At 36.2% G+C, this 10152-nt stretch overlaps 1 protein-coding gene across 1 annotated transcript; it reads left to right on the forward strand.

The window, feature by feature from the left end:
• Nucleotides 1–297: 297 nt before the first annotated feature.
• Nucleotides 298–7357, forward strand: LOC134223468 (exopolyphosphatase PRUNE1). Its single transcript, XM_062702611.1, has 4 exons — nucleotides 298–464; nucleotides 537–1032; nucleotides 6698–7125; nucleotides 7185–7357. Exons 1-4 carry the CDS (start codon nucleotides 426–428, stop codon nucleotides 7341–7343), a joined length of 1122 nt encoding a protein of 373 aa, XP_062558595.1. The 5' UTR covers nucleotides 298–425; the 3' UTR covers nucleotides 7344–7357.
• Nucleotides 7358–10152: the final 2795 nt, after the last annotated feature.

Raw genomic sequence — 10152 nt, forward strand, 5'->3', positions numbered from 1 at the left:
CTTGCACCCCACGGAATTCATGAAATAATGTTTGTTTACCAACAAAATTACACCTAAATCGCATAAATCTGCCAAATCAATTACGCCTAAACCCAAATTGTGAGATTTATATATTTTGGAAGAGGGAAGTGCGCCTTAACTATTGTAATTCCATAGGATTTGAAACTTTTTACGGCCTACCGATAACTACCGATTTTTCTACAGTCAAGCTACCGATTTACCAAAAAATAATCTGGCCACCCTGGTGACATTTGCCCTTATTCCAGATAGAGCTTGACATATAGAGCTTTGATTTTTTCAGGATGGGAAACACATTCGTTTACATTCGTTTTGGCTTTAAATTGTTTTGATTGTTTTATTTATTTACTTCAAATCCAGCCTTGTTGCGGAAATTACTGAAAATAGTTTATATTAGTACCAAAATCATGAATAATTTTATCAAACATTGCAGAAAATCACTTAAAGTAGGTATCAATCTAGGTAATTGGTAGCAGGTGTTATTCATGCGATATTGAGTCTTGTTTTTCTTGTTTCAGCTTCCCCGAATAGTTGTGATTGGCAACGAAAGCTGTGACCTCGATTCCGCGGTTTGCAGCATTGCATTGGCTTTCCATCTGTCCAACTCTCTCGATGGTTTCCTCCGCACGGTCAAAGGTTCCGATTGCGTAGTGCCAGTATTGAATGTTACACGAGAAGACTTACCGCTGAAAACCGAGGTCGTGTACTTTCTGCAGGAGAATCGTGTCGAGTTGAATGATTTGATATGCAAGGACGAAATTGACCTGCCGGATGGACAAAGGGCCGAGACGTCATATGTCCTGGTGGACCATCATCTTTCCAAGCTTCGGTTGAATGTCGTTGGTGTGATAGATCACAGGCCGTTCGATTCAAACTCGAAGTTAAATGCTGGGATATTCCAGCTTATAGAACAGGTCGGTTCTTGTGCAACTCTGGTTTCAAAAATCGTGTTGGATTCCGTTAATTTGCATGAGAAGTCCAGCGACATTGCCGATCTGCTAAAGTTCCTGTATGGTGAGTATTATTCTTTATATTATGTCATGGAATAACACGGATTTTTTTTATGTCTTAGATCCTAGAGATATCTAGTTCTAGAGAGATTGTTTAAATTCCTACTTTTGTTAATGTATTTTGTGTTCTGCATATTCATTTTGTGTAAGTTGTATACAGATGAATTTACCCATTAATAAGTGTGGGGTTTGAGTAAAATGCCTTTCAGCGTGTTATAATAGATTCACACATCAGCGTGTCAATCGGTGAGCAGCAAGCCATGATTTTGCCTCTTCCAGTTAGACCTCCGCGGCGTGCATACGCATTAGGGTGTCCCAAAATTGGACAAAGTCTGGGATTTTGGGGGCTCAACCTTCAAATGAAGGCTTAGGGTAAAACAAAAGAAAAATTGTTCTACGACAACTCTGGGAAATGACGTTTAGGGGTGGCCCCGACGCGTTTTATGAAAAAAGTGCATTTTTTATAGGTAACATCGAAAATACCGGTATATCGGAAAGAAATTCGATGAAACCCATCCATTTTATATTTTTTACATTTAACTTAGGGTCTATACTTCATGGTAAAACTTTGATACCGCATGTTTTAGGTCTGTATATTTTCACTGATGCTTTAAATGCCCAAAAATGATGAATTTTTCTTAATATTTTTTTATTAATGCATCCAAAACGGGTATCCATCATAATGCTTTCGAAACTAGATATACATGGAAAGATGGGAAATTTCATAACGAATATTTTGCTAAAAATAGCAACCTTCTATCTCTATCCGTTTAAAAGTTATTCACGATTTACTGCAGCTTGGAAAAAGACTTTTTGAAATTTCGGATCATAATACCTGGATCATGTTTAAGTAAAACAACGCCTACTTTTCCATACCAACCAAATGAGCGCTTTAATAACCAATATAGTATTCATATGAGTTGCTTAAAATTGATTTTAATACTTATTTGAGTGTTATAATGGAAACCCAACGATGGACCAGCAGTAACATGACTGACTACAAATTGTTCAGTTAGTCTGGGTGAGTGCTCAAATAGATTGATGAATATGGTTTCAAAACTACCCATAGGTAGGTTCAGTTTTCGTGTCATGGTTTGACGAGCTGTGCAATGTTTCTCGATAACATGGAAATTAGACCATCTTGATTTTTTGCAAGAACGATCATGTGAAGCAAATCCAACTAGATCATTTTGATATCGATTTGTCATATTTTACGCCATACTGAAGCTCATTTTACGCCATTGCAAAAAATAGAGTGTGCAACTAATTGCAAAACTCGATTTTATCAGCACTCGTAGTATTTATCTCATTCGGAAAGCCTCGTTGGATAAACGTACAATCATGCTGATTAAATCATCTTTTTGCAACTAGTTACACAAATTACTATTATCATTATTATTTTATAATGCATATTGAAATATTTGGCATCTACCATCTACAGAATCTCTGGAAATAAGAACAATCTACACTAATTACGAACTATTTTGCCTACCAATACTGAATACAATGATAAATTGATTGCATCGATAAATCGGGACCAAAATGATCTGGTGCTGGTTAAAAAATCAAGTTGGTCAGAAAACAATTAATTTCCATGTTATCGTGAAACATTGCACAGCTCACCAAACCATGAAACGATAGCTGAACCTACCTATGGGTAGTTTTAAAACCATATTCATCAATCTATTTGAGTACTCACCCAGACTAACTGAACAATTTGTAGTCAGTCATGTTACTGCTGGTCCATCGTTGGGTTTCCATTATAACACTCAAATAAGTATTAAAATCAATTTTATGCAACTCATATGAATACTATAAATATTGCTTATTAAAGCACTCACCAAGCTGCAGTAAATCGTGAATAACTTTTAAACGGATAGAGATAGAAAGTTGCTATTTTTAGCAAAATATTCGTTATAAAATTCCCCACCTTTCTATGTATATCTAGTTTCGAAAGCATTATGATGGATACCCGTTTTGAATGCATTAATAAAAAAATATTAAGAAAAATGCATCATTTTTGGGCATTTAAAGCATCAGTGAAAAATATATAGAGCTAAAACATGGGGTATCAAAGTTTTACCATAAAGTATAGACCCTAAGTTAAATGTAAAAAATATAAAATGGATGGGTTTCATTGAATTTCTTTCCGATATACCGGTATTTTCGATGTTACCTATAAAAAATGCACTTTTTTCATAAAACGCGTCGGGGCCACCCCTAAACGTCATTTCCTAGAGTTGTCGTAGAACAATTTTTCTTTTGTTATACCCTAAGCTTTCATTTGAAGGTTGAGCCCCCAAAATCCCAGACTTTGTCCAATTTTGGGACACCCTAATACGCATCCACGGGGAGTCGCCGTCATAACTTCGTTCCGGCCATTTAGGGCCACACATTTTGGCTATCCTGCCAGTCAATTTTTTGGATCCTGTCGCTGATTTCATGAGGTGAGTTGAATTCAAGTGGTTAAATTGTGACGAGTGATATATTTCAGTTTGCAAAATCACAGGGCGCGTCTCGAAGACCGTCGGAAAATGGTTTGTGGTTTGCAAAATCCAAAGGACGCGTCTCGAAGACCGTCGGAAAATGGTTTGTGATTTGCTAAATCACAAGACGCGTCTCGAAGACCGTCGGAAAATGGTTTGTGGTTTGCTAAATCACAAGACGCCTCTCGAAGACCGTCGGAAAATGGTTTGTGGTTTGCTAAATCACAAGACGCTTCTCGAAAACCGTCGGAAAATGTTTTGTGGTTTGCTAAATCACAAGACGCGTCTCGAAGACCGTCAGAAAATGGTTTGTGGTTTGCTAAATCACAAGAAGCGTCGTCGGAAATTTGGCGATCCGAAATTTGTGGTGGCCAGTCTGAAAGACCGCTGGAAAAATGGTTTATGGTTTGAAGAATATTAAAGCCTTGCCTGAAAGACCGTAATAAATTGGTTTGTGGTTTGCAAAATTACAATCCGCGTCTGGAAGATCGGTGGAAATGGTTTGTTGTTTAGAAAACTATAAGGCGTGTCTGAAAGGTGACCGAAAAAATGTATTGTAGTTTGTGAAACTACAAGATGAGTATGGAAGAGGAAAATATTTCACGATCTAGAAAATTTCAGAAAATGTCCTGCGAGCATTGATTTTGATTAAAACAAATTTAGATTACATGAAGCCACTTGGAAACGTACATAAGACTACCAGTCGAGCTATTATATAACGAAATCTGATAGAAATGGAGAAATATGCAATACTGTACTGTTCGAAACTGTTCGGAAAGCCAAATATATTATCTAGAAATTTTTCTTGGAATGTACTGACTTAGTAGCCATAGCGGGATTACCTGTAGGAGCAGATATCTTGGAATTTGAAAAATTAATAAGGTTGCCGGATTTTACAAAGCTATTCGGAAGTTCGAATTCATTATACGTAAATTAGTTTGGAGTTATTGGCTAGTAATACTAGTTGATGGCAAATGGTTGATGGTGTACTGTACGCGGAACTAAAAGTTGGATTAAATGTACGGATTTGGAATGGATTTGAATTGGATTTCGATTTGGTTTGGACTTGGATTGGATTTGGATTGGATTTGGTTTGGATTTGGATTTGGATTGGATTTGGATTGGATTTGGATTGGATTGGATTTGGATTGAATTTGGATTGAATTTGGATTGGATTGGATTTGGATTGGATTTGGATTGGATTTGGATTTGAATTTGATTTGGATTTGATTTGGATTGGATTTGAATTGGATCTGGATTGGATTTGGAATGGATTTGGATTGAATTTGGATTAGCATGTATTTTCTTATCATTATTAGGTTGTTCTTAAATCTTATTAGTAATGAAGTTCAACGCCGGTTAGTTTTGGATTGCATTTGGGTAAGATTTGGAATGTTTTTTGGAAGAAATTGTCATTGTATTTGACAAACGAAGGAAGGCTTCAAAAATTTGTTGTTCTCTAATCATCCAATGAAAGTATGATGATGCGTATGATTGATGCGGATACAAAAACATTCTATATAGTTCTGAAACTATCAATTCATTGCATTGGTTGTAGAGCAGAACTGTTCGGTAAATAATTTTACAGATTTCCGGTTGTTTTGACAGTTGAACAATTACTATGTCTGAAACTCGATAATGCATATGCACAACATGTGATAGATTTAGTTCGGAAAAGGTATTGGAGAATAATCGCCCCTTTGGTGGGCTTTGATCCTACGACCCCAGTACGCTAGACAGGTGCTTTCCACTCCGGGTGGCTTAATACCCGGCATATAGGCAATTAACTTTGAATGTACTGAACTCGAGTGGCGATCTCTCTTCGCTTATGTGGTCGGGTCGGGATCTGACGACCAACTGGCACAACCTCACACAACCCTACTTCATTGAGCGCCGTTGCCGATGAAGCAAGTGTGTAGGAGTCGGACAATACTAAATACTCATCCTTCTTGGTTGGCATGTGTACAAAAATACATAAGAGAGAGTTAGTTCTGAAAAAGTATTGCGAGTGTTCGGCTGATGGCCCGGTGCTGGGAATTTGGTTTCGTCAATACCCGCTAAGCTGTGGAGGACGACAGAGGTCCTTCGTAGCTTAGTAGGAAAAGCACCTGTCTAGCGTACTGAGGTCGTGGGAGCAAGGCTACCGAAGGGGCGGTTACCCTCCAATATCTTTTACGAACTAAATCTATCGCATGTGTGCATATGCATAATCGAGTTTCAGACATAGTAATTAATTTCCACTCCGGGTGGCTTAATAACTTTGAAATGTACTGAGTTGAAAAATGGTAAAAATCACATAAAATCGGTGAAACAATTACCGAACAATTCTGCTGTTAAGATTTTGATGAATTTCACCGAAATTTAATGAAATCTGTGAAATGATTTCTGTATGTATGTATCATTGTATCGTACAGGGGAAATACATAACTTGTTATTATATGCTAAACAAGATTACTATGTTGGAAATTTTCTCGCCTTTTTGCAGTATATTGGTAATTTTACACCATTTAGGAATTGAGAAATTCAGTTATTCTGGAACTTGACATTTTAAGAACTTGAAAGTTAAGGAACTAGATGAATTTAGCATTCCAGAAGTTAAAAATTTAAGAATTTCGAAGTTATAAGATTTAGATGCTTCTGAGTAGAAATTATGAAATACGAGAAATTTGGAATTCAGGAATTTAGAAATTCAGAAACGTGAGATATTAAACATTTTGCAATTTTAAGCTTCAAGAACTATGGACTTAACTTAAAATCTTGGAATTTAGATATTTTAGAATTTGGTAGTTAAAGAAAAAAATATTCGTTTATTGTCCCATCTTACCACAGCATTTTTTTTTCAATTCAAAGAAAAATAGTCATTCTCTCCAATGAATCGAAATACCCCGAATTGGAAATACTCCAATACTTTGCATCTAACCGAACAGCTGTTTATGATCATGCAACACTATAATGTATATGTATCGTGGTATATGATATAGATCAAATACAAAAACAAATTATGTTGGCAATTAGAAAAAAAAATGAACTGCCAATGTTCTCGTGTTTTCGGTTTTAACACATTCAATTTTAACCGATGAGGTTTAGAAAGTAATCTGTTCGAATATATTCAGCAAATCTCTTAGATAGACACGGACACGACACAATCTAATTTCTAATGCAAATCATAACTCTGGATGGCAGGTCCAATTGTTTTAGATACCGTCAACTTCTCCAAGGAAGCCGATAAAGCCCGTCAGCTAGACTTCGATATGGCTCAGGCAATCGAACAGTACCTTGGTATCGAGAACTCCGAAGAATCGCGTCAAAATTTATTCGAAAATCTGGTTAATAAACGAGGCGATGTGTCGAGCCTGGACTCTCTGCAAATCTTGTCCAAAGATCTGAAAATAGTAGCGGGAAAGGAACGCGTTGTGGCCATACCAGGATATCCCATACTGGTCCAGGATTATATAAAGCTGGAAAATGCAGAACAAAATTTGCAAGCTTTCGCTCGGAAAACTGGTAGCAATGTAGTCGTGCTTATGGGCATGAAGGTCAATGCTGAAAACGGGAGCGTCAGGAGAGATTTAGGAATAATAAACATAAATGATCCTAATCTGCAAGAGTCGGTAAAGCAAAATTGGCCAGAAGAATAAGAAATTTCTTCTAATATGTTATTTTGTTTCAGATTCTTTCTGTGATATCTTCTAGTACAGAACCAGATTTTAAACTAACGAAGCTGGATGTCAATTTTTTACAGGGAAGCTTTTTCGAGCAATCAAATATCAAGGCATCCAGAAAGCAACTTTTACCTTTAGTTAGTGATATATTTAATGAAAAATGTTAAACCTTAATACCCTACATTAATTTGGTTCTTGTAAGATATCACAGCCTTGCCCTATTATCCGTGGTATTTATGAGGGTGTCGCTAAGTTGGTGGCCTCTCGTTAAGTAAGTACCACATCAACACTTCCTTCCTCTCCCTAGTTACGATGAAGATGGGCGTGGCCAGTCCTCATGCTTTTGTTATTTTTGTTTAAGACTTGAATCAAGGTCCACTCCCCTTTTTGATTTCTGATAGCATTAAAGATCTCAAAAGTAAAACATGAGTATCACTAGTGTTCAATCTACGAATTACACCGTAACAAAGCTAATGCTAATATCACAGCCTTGCACTATTATTGCCATATTTTTAAGAAGAATTATCATTAATAAAAGCAGAGACATTTTGAATAAACTGCGTTTCTGCATGGCCGGGGTTCTGCCAAATCAAACCAAGCGTCAGTCAAAAATACCCAAGTTTTCGTGTTGCAGAACCAATTGTTAAAAATCTTATGTACGTATTAATTGATATGAGTTATATTTCCGTTTACGTACGTATTTTTACGTGCACGTCCACTTAGCTTGAAAAACCGTTACGTGGATATCGGCGCTCAAGGCTGCGTGCAAACGGCGATGAAAAGACGCTACGTTTTCCGATGCACAGCTGTGTCCTTTTAATGCCGCGTGCACACTGCATTTAAAGCACGCTACGTTAGCATCGAGCCTTTATCATCTGGCATTATTCGTCAACAGTCTCTGTGATGCGATAAAATCTTCCAAGGTGTTTTTATCGACGATTTGAAATTTTATCGAATCATTTCATCATTGGTTGAATGAAAAGATATTTTAGTTACTAAATAAAGATTGTCGCTGTCGTCGCTGTCCGGAACATCTTTTGCTGGCGAGGATAGGGGAGCTAAATGTCAAAGAAGGAAAATCCATACGATTTGACAGGTATGTACCACCAGTGTTGTAAAATGTCATTTGCATTCGTCTGCATATTTTTCCCAGAACTTTTTTCAGGCGATAGCTATCAACTCCTGAGGTATGGCGAACTTATAGCGCTTAAATGTACCTACAACTTTGTCCAACAAGACATTGCTGTAAATATGTAATCTGAGGCGTGGGAGGCAAAATGTCATTCAAATGACATTACACGCAGAAGAATCTTGCAAGATTGAAACAACTATTTCGATTGTTGCACCAAACTACGTGCATATTGTTGTTTCAATCTTCAACATTGTTGTTTCAACGATGATTCATTGCTTCTTTCAATTGAACATTATTGTTGTTTCAATCCTGCATCGCATGATTGAAACAATAATAATATCGTTGTTCTGGCAACTATTTCGTAATATGAAAAACCTGTAGAAACTGATCAACATAAATCATTCTGTCTACAAGAAGTAAGTATGGAGCAGAGGTAAGGTGGATGACTCTTACTCCCCTTGTAACTAGTTCGATTCTGCTTCTGTCACATTTTCCTATTTTGTTGATGTCATCGTAGTGTCGATAAAGTAGTTTCGTAGCATTTTCGAAAGTAAAAACAACCATAAAAATAGTTGTTTTCTGATGTAACATTTGACAGTGACAGCTGAAAAGCATGGTTGAAACAAATATATCCGATAGTTGAATCAACTATCGCGTATGGTTGATTCAACCCTATTTGTGGTTGTATCAACCAAAAATATTGTTATTCATAAATCAATGCAAAAATATTGTTGATTTGAAGCAGAATCAGGTTGATTCTACCACATATTTTTCTCCGTGTATGTCAAATAACACGTGACATTTTGGAGAGTTTTGACTTTCCAGCCGCAGATGTTATATTTAGAGTAATGTACCCTTGGACAAAAATATAGCCCTACTCAAGCGTTATCTAAAATTACATCTAAAATTATGAAGTAAATTTGGCTTCTGAAGAAAGTTATGAACAAATTAGTCAAATGACATGCAGATTAGACCTCTTCATGTTTTCAAGAAGTATCAAAAATTCAACCGGTCAGCCCCGATTCACAATTCTTATGCTAAAATAAGCCTCCTGTCAAATTTTCAGCTGATTCGGATAAAATTTCGAGATGGCTCAAGTCGATTTAGTGTTTTTGGGCTATTTTTAATTTTGAAAAAAATCTAACAAGAGATATAAACGGCGAAAACTATCGCAACAACCTCTATATGGAAGCTTCTAGTGCGCTCTACAAGTCTTGTGAACATTGCGATTCGTTTCATTCACATTTTGACAATGTTAAAGTGATTTTCGGGCTTTTAGGTGCATCTAAACACTGTTTCACCTAAAAGTCGTTGTTCCACAAAATTCTTGTAATTATGACAAATCATTGCTAATTTATTATATTATTATTCCTCTTTTTCTCCTGGACATTTGAGTAATATAATTGCCAATGTGCGATTTACTGTTAAATTCTTAAAAATCGGAAGCTGAGCATTTGTCATAAATTTGCACGTTAGGATTTCTTCAAACAAGTTATTCGAACAAAACATAAATCAAATCATTTGATATTTGATGCTTACAACAAATGACTTCCAAAGTTGGTTCATTTCAACATATGTATGTATGATTTTATCATTGAGTGCATCGTAGTAACAAGTGAAATCAAAGCTTCTTTGATCAAACAACTTGTTTGAAAAAATTCTAACCTGCAAATTTATGACACATGTTCAGCTTCTGATTTTTAAGAATTTAACGGTGAATCGCACATTGGCAATTATATTACTTAAACATTCAGAAAAAAAAAGAGGAACAGTAATATAATAATTTAGCAATTATTTGTCATAAATACAAGAATTTTGTGGAACAACGACTTTTAGTGGAAACA

Source organism: Armigeres subalbatus, chromosome 3 (assembly GCF_024139115.2).
Source record: "Armigeres subalbatus isolate Guangzhou_Male chromosome 3, GZ_Asu_2, whole genome shotgun sequence".
Classification (NCBI taxonomy): domain Eukaryota; kingdom Metazoa; phylum Arthropoda; class Insecta; order Diptera; family Culicidae; genus Armigeres; species Armigeres subalbatus.

Coding starts and splice junctions, on each gene's coding strand:
- LOC134223468 (XM_062702611.1), top strand. CDS start 426: ATGAATAATTTTATCAAACATTGCAGAAAATCACTTAAA. Junction 465..536: donor ATTGCAGAAAATCACTTAAA/GTAGGTATCAAT, acceptor TTCTTGTTTCAG/CTTCCCCGAATAGTTGTGAT. Junction 1,033..6,697: donor TCTGCTAAAGTTCCTGTATG/GTGAGTATTATT, acceptor TCTGGATGGCAG/GTCCAATTGTTTTAGATACC.